The sequence below is a fragment of the Vanellus vanellus genome (assembly GCF_965231255.1).
Source record: "Vanellus vanellus genome assembly, chromosome: 21".
Lineage (NCBI taxonomy): Eukaryota > Metazoa > Chordata > Aves > Charadriiformes > Charadriidae > Vanellus > Vanellus vanellus.
The window spans coordinates 8,120,782-8,133,268 of record NC_138926.1 but is presented as its reverse complement, the minus strand read 5'-3'; the positions used below and the strand labels follow the sequence as shown (position 1 = coordinate 8,133,268).

At 51.9% G+C, this 12,487-nt stretch overlaps 1 protein-coding gene across 9 annotated transcripts in view; it reads left to right on the top strand.

Annotated features, from left to right (window-relative positions):
• The window catches only part of CEP164 (centrosomal protein 164), a 38,987-nt gene extending 29,779 nt beyond the window's left edge, over positions 1–9,208 (top strand). For all 9 annotated transcript variants that reach the window (XM_082493732.1, XM_082493736.1, XM_082493735.1 and 6 more), the window contains 11 exons: positions 352–420; positions 765–943; positions 1,497–1,623; positions 2,818–2,879; positions 3,062–3,269; positions 4,354–4,461; positions 5,588–5,702; positions 6,946–7,293; positions 7,705–7,771; positions 7,928–8,050; positions 8,983–9,208. In XM_082493732.1, the coding sequence (XP_082349858.1) occupies positions 352–420; positions 765–943; positions 1,497–1,623; positions 2,818–2,879; positions 3,062–3,269; positions 4,354–4,461; positions 5,588–5,702; positions 6,946–7,293; positions 7,705–7,771; positions 7,928–8,050; positions 8,983–9,082 (1,506 nt within the window). In that variant the 3' untranslated portion in view covers positions 9,083–9,208. The remainder of the gene's footprint in view (positions 1–351; positions 421–764; positions 944–1,496; positions 1,624–2,817; positions 2,880–3,061; positions 3,270–4,353; positions 4,462–5,587; positions 5,703–6,945; positions 7,294–7,704; positions 7,772–7,927; positions 8,051–8,982) is intronic.
• The last annotated feature ends 3,279 nt before the right edge of the window (positions 9,209–12,487 follow it).

Below are 12,487 nucleotides of genomic sequence, written 5' to 3'. Positions count from 1 at the left end.
TCCAAGCAGCACTTGGAGTGAGGAAGGAAAAAGGTGGAGAAATGCTGGAGGCAACTAGAGGGTCCACAAAAGCCAAGTCCTGCAGGAATGGCCACGTGTCTGGAATTCTACTGCAGCTCAGTAGGAAGGGGTGTTCCTCCCACAGGAACGCAAATATTCCCAGCTTCTCACCTGCAGTAAAATCAAGGGAGGGGAACTTGAGTGTGTGTGGGAATAAAGCAAAACTGACAACACTTCTCAGGTATTTTGAAATGGTCTTGAGACTTAGGCCTGAGCTCTGTACTGCAAGTGCTGCTCAGCCCCAGCAGTCTCCTCGCTTTGGCACTCACCTACTTCCTCATCTTTATATAGGAGGAGTCCCTGAGAAAGAAAAGGCAGCAGCTGCTGGATGAAGACAGACGGACTGAGCTGGAAAGAGATGTACGTATGCCGTAGCTATGGAGAGGTGCTGTGCTGCTTTTGGGGGTGAGGGGAGCACACTAAACTATGGATTTAAAAAAAAGCAAGCTGTTGCCTCTGAATTGTAAGTCTGAAAATCCCTCCCTGCCTCAGCCTGGAGCACTGTCCTGCTGGGAGTTTGATTAGCTCTGAACTCTTTCCCAAAAAGATGACAGGCCTGTTCTTCCAGGATTGTGTGTGCTGTGTGCATTTGTAGCTCTGGGACCTCCATGAACTGTGCAGGTAGCAAGCGTCTTGTCTTGTTGTTTGCCTTTTATTTTGGTGTTGGGGAAATTACTGTGAGGGACTGCTTGTTTTTCTTCTAGGAAGCTGCTTTAGCTTCTCAACTCCGCCTAGAGGAGAACAGGAGGGAGCACGCCAGCCTCCTTGAGTCCATCCGGCAACTGCGTAGGTCTCTTGAAGAGCTCCAGGACCAGAAAGCTGAGCTGGAGGCTCAGGTGGACTTGTTGCAGACCCGAAGCCAGAGGCTGCAGAAACGCATCGGGTGTGTGAATGAGAAATTTTCTCCAATGCAACAAATGCGCCCTATGCCCCTAGCCAAAGCCTCTCGAACCTAACCTAGACCTCTCCCTTACCTTTGAGCTTCTTGCGTGTTGGGCCATATCCTTCAGAATCTTAATGGTGGTGTTACCGCATGGTGAGGGCACGGGGGTCCTGCGGACTGTTTCTAGATCTGTTAATAACTTGCTGTGACAACTTGTCCCTTCGTCTTTGCTTGTCAGGTTCACTTGTTTGTCTTCTCCACATCTGTCTTGTGAGGTTGATAAGATGCTTTGAGAGGGGCACTGAAATGCAAAGAACAGATTTTCCTAAGATAGCTGAGCTTCTGGGTAAGGCTGTGAAGCAACGCGGGCCAGCCCAGCCAGGGGTTATGTTTGACGTTACACCGCAGACCTGATACTGGTGTCTTGCACATCTGTGGCCCTTTCCCTCCTGGAAACTGGAGGTCACTTCAGACACCACTGCAGATCGATTACTGGGCCAAATGGACCTGCAGTCTAATCAAGTGCTGCCACTATTCCCTCCTCTTGTGACAGTGAGCTGGAGACAGCAGTCAGGAGCAAACAGGAGACTTTGAAAGAACTGGAGGCAGAAGAAAGTGTGGAATCTCCAAGAAGAAAAGCTGAGCTCCATGTTGAAGACCTGAGAGAAACTATTCAAGCTGTGAGTAAAGCAGACTGTAAAGGTGTTTGCCTTGTGAGATCTGAGGCTGTAACTCCCTTGAAAATCCCAGCTCTTGTTCCTTCTGTGTGAACTCATTTGAGATGCAGTGCTGCGTTTTTCTTTGCCAGGGGACATCAATACGTTGTGTAGTATTTGTTGATTTCTGTGTAATATTACTGCTGGGGAAAGGAGTGTGGCGGAGTGTGAACCTAATGAAGTTCCACAAGGGCAAGCGAAGGGTCCTGCACCTGGGCAGGAATAACCCCACACAGCAGTGCAGGCTGGGGTTTGACCTGCTGGAGAGCAGCTCTGCCGAGAGGGACCTGGGAGTCCTGGTGGACGAAAAGCTGACCATGAGCCAGCAATGTGCCCTTGTGGCCAAGAGGGCCGATGGTCTCCTGGGGTACATCAAAAAGAGTACAGTCAGCAGGTTGAGGGAGGTCATCCTCCCCCTCTACTCAGCCTTGGTGAGACAACATCTGGAGTACTGTGTCTAGTTTGGGGCTCTCCAGTTCAAGACAGACAGGGAACTACTCGAGAGGGTCCAGCGGAGGCCTACAAAGATGATAGCGGGAGTGGAGCACGTCTCATGAGGAAAGGCTGAGAGCTCTGGGGCTGTTTTGCCTGGAGAAGAGAAGGCTGAGAGGGGATCTCATCGATGTTTGTCAATATCTAAAGGGTGTGTGGCAAGAGGATGGGGCCAGGCTCTCTTCAGTGGTGCCCAGTGACAGGACAAGACAATGGGCACAAACTGGAACATGGGAAATTCCATCTCAACATAAGGAAAATATTTTTTACTTTGAGGGTGGCAGAGCACTGGAACAGCTGCCCAGAGAGGGGGTAGAGCCTCTTTCTCTGGAGAAACTCCAAACCCTCCTGAATGTGTTCCTGTCCGACCCGATCTAGGTGAACCCACTTTGGCAGCAGGGTTGGACTAGATGATCTCCGAAGGTGCCCTCCAACCCCCACCATTCTGTGATACTCAGGTGCCCTTGGAGCCAGAAGCAAGGCTTGAGTTGGGGAAAGAAATGTTGTTGTTACTTTTCAAAAGTCACATAAAGAACATCCCTGGCGCTGGTTTTGGATCTGGGCAACACCATAGTGATGTCATTCTGAATTTTTGCTCCTATTATGGGGTGCTGGGGTTCTGTTTCCCATTCATATTTCTTAATTTTTGGAATGTTTCAACTCCAGCGCTCATCCAGAGAGCCTGCTTCCCCACCCTCTGAAAGCCATGAGGACTTCCAAGTTGATCAGTAAGTATCTGTATGCCGGCTGCTTCAGGAAAATATTTTTGCTTTGGTTTTACAAGCAAATGTTCTTGCTTGGGTTTATGCGCATTGTACTGGCAATCCGTTTTTGGGGAGGGGGCTGTGTGAGGCTTGCAGGATGGCACAGCCAGCACAGAGCCAGGAGCGTGTCTGTCTCTTTTGTGTAGTGTCAGGAGCTACATTTCTGCGGAAGGCATCTCCATCAGGAATGCCAAGGAGTTCCTGGTGCGCCAGACCCGCTCCATGAGGAAGAGGCACACGGCACTGAAAGCTGCAAAGCAGCAGTGGCGCCAAGAGATGCAGAAAGCGCAGGAGGCAGTGCAGGATCCCGACAGCTCCCAGCTCCTGGAGGGGGTGCGCAAGAACCTGGAAGAGGTGAGCCCCCAAGTGCTGCCTGTGTTCAGATGTCAGGCATTGTGGCTGCACAAGGGAATCCACAGCCCTGGAATCGATTCCTGGCTCTGCAGCTAGTGTCAGGCAGCTGTGCATGTTCGGTCCTCCTAGAGATCAGATCTTATGTGTCTTTTATGATAGATGTGCAGCATTTGTCCCTGCTTGTGTTGCCTTCATAACACAAGGGTCAGGGTCCTTCCCCTCTCAGGCTGGCTGTAGATTCCTTCAGGAAGGCCGAGAGACCTGTTCAGGAATATGGTGCAAACAGTATCAGGGGAACAGGGTTAATGAGAACCTGACTTAGGCTTTGGGTCACAGTGATGTTACTGTGCCTCAGATGAGTGACCGACAGCGCCTGTGTGTGTGCATAGCCCACAGCGAACAGCATTGCACGGTAGAAGAGTTCCGGTTCTGTCTCATTGTGTGTGCTTTGGAATAGGAAGGCTCTACGAAGTAGTCACTGCAGTGTGACCAGCACTCGGTAGCTTGCTAGATGGCAGGAACTTGATTGTTAATTGGAGCTCCTGGGACCTTAAAAATGGAGAGAGAATTTGGTAGGGGGAAAAAATGGGATTCCTGTGTCATCCAAATCCTGTATCCTTTTCTCCTCATAGTAAAGGAAGTGACAGGTACCCATCCCGTCTGCAGGTACAAGTTTGTGGTTGTAGCTCTACAGTGATTTCACCCTTGCTTGGAAAGGGTTTCTTGAGTACTTGTCAGCTCTGCTGACATGCCAGCTGAAGACGGGGAAGGTCATAATTTCCCTCACTGATTATAGGGAGCATTCACGCTTGCAGACCCAAAGCTGTTGGCCCTGTTTAGTACAGGGTTTGGAAGTGAAACCTCCTATTCATTGGGGTGAACTTGCTTTGAGACATGTGCTCTTCTCTCTATCCACTCCACTTCCCATGCTCTCAGAGACTTGGGGGCAATTTTACTCCAGCAGCATGGTTTCCTCTGCTGAGTAGAAGTGAGATAATGAAAGTCACCCTTACCACTAATGTAAATTACTTCCTATCGTTCTTGTTTAATTTTCCTCCCCGACTTGGCTGTTGATCCACTGCAGGAAGCAAAGCAGTTGGACAAGATGAAGTCGGCTATGCGGAGAGGACAGGTGCTGCTGAAGAAGAAAGAAGAGAAATTAAGCCAGCTGGAGTCCTCACTGCTGGAGGAGGTAACCACCAGCATCACTGGTCCTTGGGCCTGCCCAGCTGCATTCCCACCCTGGCCAGAGCTTTGCGCCTCCTCCCCTAGACTGGCCTCTCGGCAGGGCTTTTGGTCACTGTGAGGGCTGTTTAACCGATGGCCAAAGACTGGTGTTTGTCAGCAGAGCTGGATTTTTAGAAACACATTCTCTGAGAGCAGAGTTGTGTGTCTGAGAAGGCTTCGCAAAGTTGGAGATAATGACAAACCATAATGAACTGTGACCCCTGTGATTCAGCAGAGCTGCAGCCAACAGGGCAGACGTGGGCTGGGTTGTGGGATGGAGACTTTCTTCCACGGCGGCAGCTTGCCAGGCAGGGCTGCTGGCAGCAGGGATGGACATGGGTGGAGAAAACCGGCTGGGTGCACTGGCGTGTGAGAAGCTGGGTGGTTAGTCAGCTGTTAACACCGACATGCTGAAGTGTCTTACAATATAAACTAAAACCTCACATCAGAATGTTTAGGTGTCTTATTAACTGTCTGTATCTCAGTCAAGATGGCCAGTACTGTGCCTTCCCTCTGCCGATGACATCTGGACTCAGTTAAATGGGCGGCTGCAGAGCGGGTACAGAAAGCAGCCTGAAAAAGCTGTGTGATTTGAGCCTAGAGAAAACAAGGGCAGGTCACCTCACGGGAGCTAGGATGGAGTCTGCTTTCCTGACCAAGGCAAGCCTTGGGATCTGCCCAGCTCTGCCTGGCACCACGTGGCCTCAGGCAGGGCAGCGGCAGATGCGGGAGCACAAGACCTTTGATGGTCAAGCACTTCTCCTTGGTCCAAAGAGAGAAACCAGCCCATGTGAGAGTTTTGAGGCTTATCTGAAGTACAAACCACTTTGAACTCTGCCTAGAAGGGCCCATTCCCCTGGCTGTTAGATTTGGCCTCTAGTGCCTGCATGTGCTTCTTCCAGAGACCAAGCAGCCTCCTGACTTTCAGATTTTGCTGTCAGGGACTGAAGATGAGTCTCTCTTCGCTTGGCCTATGCCCATCTCTGCAGTCCAGCCTGTGTAGACTGGCTGTAGGCAGTATTCCAGTGGCTTTTCCGTTTCAGGGACGGAAAAGCAGGCTTTACTTGCATTGTTTTCCTTCTTTTGAGCAGCTCTCAGATGAAGATACGCTGAAGAGTGCTGCCTGCAAGAAGATGGTAACTTTTGATCTCAGCACCTCTGAGGACACAAACAGCACGTCCAGTGTAAATCTATGTCAGCCTAAATGTAAGTGCCTGACTGCCTTGATAGGCTGTGCCCTATGCGTAATGCCCCAGACCTTGTTCTGGCATTCCCTCTCGCCTCTCTGATGTACCTTGTGTTGTTCTCACTGGTGCTCATTAGTGTCAAAGGCAGGTCTGCGACCCGTGCCTGGGTCTGCTCTGTGTATAACGTTTTGTTTGAAACAACTATTTCCTGCCTGTAGAGGCAGATGAGAGGGACAGAATCTGTGTGTGAATTTGCCTTTTAAATCTCTACCTTTGTTTTTAGAGTGGATTGTGAAATGTGGCTTCAGCTCTTCCCTCTGCTGTTGCAGAGCTGTATTGCTCTTCTGCGAGTGTCAGGGCTTCCTCCTCCTCGCACCTTTGGCAGGAGGGGCTGCTGCGAGTCCCTCCCTCTGCTGCTTGGGCTTTTTTGTTTGCCTGCAGTTGCCTGTAATGGGTGTTGTGCAGGTGGGAAGAAGGGCTCCCCATAATCGGCCGGGAAGGCAGGAGGGTTGCGTTGCTTGTGGAGAGGTCGAAGCTTAAACAAAATTTGGAGAACTTCCCCATGGCAACACTGATCTGTCCAGTCTGGGATCGTCTGTCTGACCCTGATCAGTAAAACATCTGCAGGCACATGTGAAACTGAAGAGTTTTCTCTCATCATATGATGAGAGCCCTTGTATCAGCACAGTCCTATTGCTCCTACCTCCAGCCTGGCTGGTGGCCGAGAGAGCTTCGCTTTTTACGAGCGTGTGAAGTGTAGCCAACCCAATCGGCCTCCTGCTCGGTTTGTGTGCGATGAGACCGCTGAAGGAAAGCGCGATTGCCTGTGCCAGCGTCTCACCTGGGAGGTAGGGTGCAGCGCTGGGGGTTTCAGCATGAGGGGGAATTGCTATTATGTTAATGGCTGCGTGGTACAGGGAACAGCAGAACTCGGAGGGATGGAGCAGGGCAGTGAAGCACATGCGCTAACACGTATCCAGGCTTGTCCTGCAGGTGCCATTCTTGCAGTAGTGGAGGATCTTACCCTCGTTATCTCGTTCCTCCCTGACTTTGTGCCCAAGCAGCCTCGTGGCACAAATCCTCGTTGTCAGTCTATGGCCTCTGGCTGCAAAGGCACGTTTATTGCCTCTCTCTCCCCCTTAGCACACGCTGATCAAACTCAGCTCAGAGCACAACACAGTGGAAAGCGAGCCTCCTGCCAGGGAGGCGGTGTCTCCCTTGCCTTCCCAGTGATCCCTCTTTTCCCCTCTCTCTTCTGGCAGTTGACTTGAGGACCGATTTCCAGCCTGCCCCCCAGCCGGACAAGATCCAGTACTTGACAGACTCTCTGCGGCGTATCACTAGTGAACTGAATGGGGTCCTCGGCATCTTGGGCTCTCTGAACAGTTGCCAGTCTCCACTCTTCACCTCAACACCCTGCGATGGTGTCCCTCTTTCTACATATGCCTCCGTGGCAGGACTTCAGGCAGGTGGCTCCCTGGTGCCCCCCGCCAGGGTGTCTCTGGTGAACCCCTGGGCCTGGAGCACTGGCCTGAGCGCTAGTCGCTCTTTCCCAGCTGGACAGTCGGTGGACAGTGTCCTGGCAGAGAAATGGCACAAGTATTTCCCAGGTAAGTCTCCTAGCTGTAATCCGTCTGCTTCCTTGCCTACGCCTTTTGATTTCAGAGCCCTGCAAGTTCTAACCAGCTCATCCTTCTGATGCTGCTGATAGGAAGGGTGCAAATGAGATAAAGAATGAGAAAAAGGTTTTCTCATTCCAGGAAGTGCAGCATATGGCTGATCTTGTCATCCTCCTTCTGGAGCAGTTCAGCCTTTAATATGCCCCAAGAAAGAGGAGCCCGGAAATCCTCCTCTCAATTGCAGATAGGTCATCTCTGTTTCCTCAACACCACTGTGTCCTTGGCAGGTGGCTCTGCTTGTAGAGACGGTGTATCCATAGTACAAAAAGCAAGTGCACCCAGATGGAAAGACTGGGGGACTGTAAGATTATGGGGGGCCTGTATTTAATGTCTGTTTTCCAGGTGGGTTCCCGCCGCTCAGCGGAAGTTCCAAGCCTCTGGACAGCAAGCTGGGATACATACCGGCAGAGTAAGGGTCTTTTTCCTTGAGCTGTTGCTTTCATTGTTTTTATTTCTCTGTAATGATTTAGAGGTCACATTTCATATAATAAGCAAGTAACAAAATAAAAAGTTAAATATTATTAAGTAGTATTATTAAGCACCGCCTCTTTCTCTTGTGCAACAGTGAGCAAATACGGCTGTTCCAGCATTCCCAGTTCCAGAGCCGTGAGTCGGATGAGATGAGTATTCAAGGAATGATTGAGACCAACAAGAAATGGCTAGAAGACTTCAAGAGGGATTCACAAATGTATCCTTTGCCTTAGTCTGGTGTTTAATTGCACTCCGGCTTCCTGCAGCAGGTAGGAGGCAGCAGAAGGTGAGCAAGTCAGGAGCTCTAAAGCATTGAACGGCAATGTTGAAGCCTTAACCTCTATTTTAGTGTCCAGTTCTGCAAAGAAATATGGTGTTTAGCAGTCAGAGCATGAGTGACCTGCTTGCTCTTCTTTGAGCTGTACTTGACCAGGGAAGTGTCTTCCCTTTCCTTAGTTGTGCTGTGATGCTCTTCAGTGTCGCTGCTCTGCTGTGATACACAGCAGTTGGAGCTTGTAATGTGAGAATGATAAAAAAATTAACCAAAGAGTGCAGAATGGAGTAGGTGGCGGGGAAGTAGGGGCTCTAGTCTCCTCGGCTTGCTTTCGGTGCCATCGACAAAGCCCCAGCTGCATCGGGGACTGTGCTACGGGCAGTCCCTGCTGAGCAGCCGGGGTGAGGGAGCAGTGCCTCTGTGAGGCGAGGGTGCCTGGAGTCGTGCGGACCTGGCACACGGGGCGGCCGCGTGGCCGGGCAGGGAGGGCTGGGGCTCCCCACAGAGCCCTCCCTCCAGCTCGGTTTTGAGGCATGTCGTAGCCTGCAGTTGGATCAAATGAGCGAGACCTCTCCGCTATTAGCGGGGATGTTTCCAGGCTTGTGTTGTAACAGCATTATGCTGGGGCTGTCAGTATCTCCTCTGCAGTGTACACTGATATTAGCAGCAAATCCCTTGGGCCTCCGATAGCGCACGCTGCTCCTTTGAATTCCCTAATCCCCCTTTAATTCCATTTGACTTGGATGCAGCAGGCTAAATACAGCCCGTGTGCGTGAGGCTGGCTCCTGCCCCGCAGTACCTGTCCTGGCTGCCGGCTGTGCCCGTGCGTGCTAATCCCTGCTGGAAGCCAGGCTTTTCCTTCACCTGCCTGCCAGACCTCTCTTCCCAGGTGCCCAGAAGCCCGCTGCCAGCAGCCCCAGCCTACTTCAGCTAGGACTGGATGAAAACAGACAAATCAAAGTGTACCATTACTAAAAGGTGGGACTTGGCTCTGGAGAGACGGTGGCTGGGGCCCTACTGATACTTGGGGCTTCAGTGGTGCCCAGCCATCTCGGCTGTGTCTTTGCACTGTGCCCTTGAAATAAAGTCTCTGTACAAGAGAGTGGAGGAAGCGAACTTCCCGGGTGGATTCTTCTAATCCTGTAATGTGTCCAAATATACTTTATAGACTGTTTAATCCAGTAGTGAAATATCAGGGCTTCCATAAATCAACAGTTCTCTCATTAGTATTCTAGCAGCGGTGAGCCAGAGCTGTGAATCATGGAGGACTTTGAGTAACTGGTCAAGGGGGAGGACAGGAATCCAGCTGAGACTTTGCTAGAGGAAACGCGTCAGGAGACGAGCCCACACTGATGCCCAGCAAATGCTTAATTGCAGGTGGGCCAAGTCATCTGGGCCCTGCCCTGTGTGCGAGCGAGGGAGAACAAATGGTGAAATGGCTGTAGAGTCGGGGGACAGAATCGGGGAATGGCGTGTTCTGACTCTCAGGGAATGTTCTTCTCTGTTGGGGTGGAAGCAATAGGAACTAAACCAGGGGTAGCTTTTCATGGCAGATCTGGAAAAGCACTCCTTGATTCCTCTTCCTGCTACGCTGGCCAGAGCTGCGCAGCAAAGCTGTGCTGCGGGAGCTTCTCTGCGGCGTTGCAAACGCTCCGCTGGCCATGTGAGGGGGGATGGCAAGAGAGCGTGGGGTGGCGTCTGCTGGTGCAGGCGCTGTTAAGGAACTCAGCCTAGTGTGAGTGTCGAGACAAAGCCCCACCTGCGTCCTCCTGTGCCCCGGGGAGAGGGGGAGGGAGCGGAGCTCGGCTCAGCAGCTGGGTTCTCCTTCCACCCAGCAGGGCTGGGGATGCCGTCGGGAGCCCGCGGAGCCCAGCCTGCAGCCTGGCCTTGCTGCTCTGGCAGCAGCTCTGCTGAGCTCCCGGGAGAGCAGGTCTGAGACCGTGAAATGGGCTCTGCGGGACTGGAGGTGCTGCTGAGGTGTTGGGACGCACAGCGCTCCGACCTCGGCTGTGAGGCAGCGGCTTGTCGCTTTGCTCACCGGGTGGCTGCAGTGGTGCTCCTCTGGAGAGGCGTAACCAGAGCACATCACCACCCGCTGGGACGCACGGAGCTGGAAGGGGGCAGATGGTGCTGCTCTAGCCAACAGGGAGAAGCGGGGCTAGGCTTGCATACCGCAGAGCGGGAAATGTGGTATTTGGTTGTCGTTGTCAGTAGATCCTCCAAGCTGACTTTAAATATTTCATGGTTTCAAAAATGCTGATCCACTTGCCATTTTGTCTGATGAAGAAGTCTGCATTTCAAGGGATCCCATCTGTGTGAAATCATCTTCAAAGCCGTTCTCTCTAGAGACGGCTGATGCAGGGAGGGCGGTAAAGCCGCTGCTCTGCACCCTTCCGTGCTGTTTGTCTTCCTTGGTGTGGCTAATGACGTGCAGCGGAGTGAAGCAGAACCCCCTCCTGCTTTGCTTCCCGGGGTGTTGCGTTCTGGCGCAACACTGCAACAGCGTGCACTGTGAGCGTGGCAGGGGAATGTTTACATGCAAATAGAAATATATTTTTGATGAACATCATTTTAGAACTCCTAAGAATGTCTGTATATATTTTTTGCTGATTTTTCTTTGATTTTTTTTTTTTTTTAAAAGTACTTGGCCAGTCTTTATCCTTGGACAGCTTGGTCCTCTGGTCAGGTCCTTGTTTTCCCACCTTCTGCTCACTAATGAAGTGCAGCGTAGCCTGTCTGCAGGCACTGCCAGTACAGAACATCCCAGTGGTGCCCTCACTGATGAAATCCTAGCTGGAGTCAGCTCTGGCTGACTGGGGAGACCTCAGGTGCCCACAGGGAGCGGCAGCTGCCCAAGGGAGTCCCTCTGTGGGAAGGGATGGATCAAAACACAGGTTTCCCCATCTACTGTCAGACTGCACCAATCCCTGTCTGCAGGGAATTTGCTTTTAGTTTCCTGGGTACTGGTGGGAGACATGGCAATCCTTCCAGTGCAGTATTCTAGGAGGGACCCTACCGTCCTGGCTCTCTGTGGCGTGGGGAGACTGTCAGCCTGGTGGGTGCTGTGCCCGAGGCCGTGCCGCCGAGTCCAGTCGGTGTGGTTGGAGAACCGTGTGTTAGTAGTGTGGAGAAATGCCTGTTTTATTAGCGATAACTTGGTTTGAGACATGTTCCTTTTTCCTGTTTAAAACCTGTGATAGCAGCTGTATCTGGTTTTGCATGCAAATTAAATCAACACGAGCCTGTTTTGTATGACGGTGATGTCTGTAGCTCTATTTTTCTTGTTGAGATGTTCTGTTGTAGCCCTAGATATCCAGCTTGTACTTACCTTCCACATCTTCCCCTCGCTTGTCTCTGGGCTGTTTCATGTTTTGTCTTGTCAAGGTCACTTCTGGCAATTTCCAAGACCACTTCAGCTCTCTGTGGCTTTATTACCATTATTCTGTTAAGTATCTGGCCAGGGTAGCAAATGCAGGGGCAGACAGAAAGCTAAAAAACAAAACTACAAAAGCAATTCTTCATGGGGCTTTCAGCCACCAGGACAGCTTTTCTTGGGCTCGTATCCTGCCCTTTTCGTAAAACTGTCATCCGGCCGCGTTACAGTGGCGCTCTCACTCTGGAGTGTTATGTCAAGGTCGGGGCCGGGCTGTGTGTGGGAGCAGCCCAAGGCCAGCTCGCCCAGGGAGGGGTCTGCGGGATGGGCGAAGGCGCTCCGGTCTCTGCGCGAGCGGGTGGGGAGTTCTCCCTGGGAAATGGGGAGAACAGTGGCGCACTGGCAGGGAAAGGGGCTTTGCTCTGGAACTGCTCTTCGGCAACTTGGGATGTGGTAAAATTGGTGATCTCTGCAGATTGGCTGTTGCTACTGATTTCTCTGTGTATTTCGGAGCAGCCGTGGATGTTCCCCCAAGCGGTGTTTTAGGCGCTGCTGCTGCAGCAGTGTGCTCGCTGGAGTCCTGCCGGCGGGATCTCACCAGAAATGGTGATGTGCTTTTCTTTTCCCATGGTGGCTTGTTCCTTTCCCCTTCTCGCCTCCTTCCAGCAGCCCTGGGACACCCATAGCAGCCATTCCCAGCTGTGCGTGTTTGCTCCTTTGGGATTTTCCCCTTTCAGGTAGTCTCGCATGGAAGACTCGGCTTGTCCCGTGTCTCCGAGCACTGCAGCAAAGGTTGCCTCCATCCAAATGGGGCGTTTGCCACATGTGTCCTGGCTGGGGACTCTCCGGTGCTGAGAGACTGCAGATGTGTCACACGGCCAGTGACAGCAACGGTGAGGCGAGAGAAGGTTCAACACCTGCCCTTGTTTTTCCAGCTTTAATTCTTCTGCACAGTGCCTTGCTCACTGGAAATCCGAGGTGCAGATGGATGGGGGTGTGGGGATGCT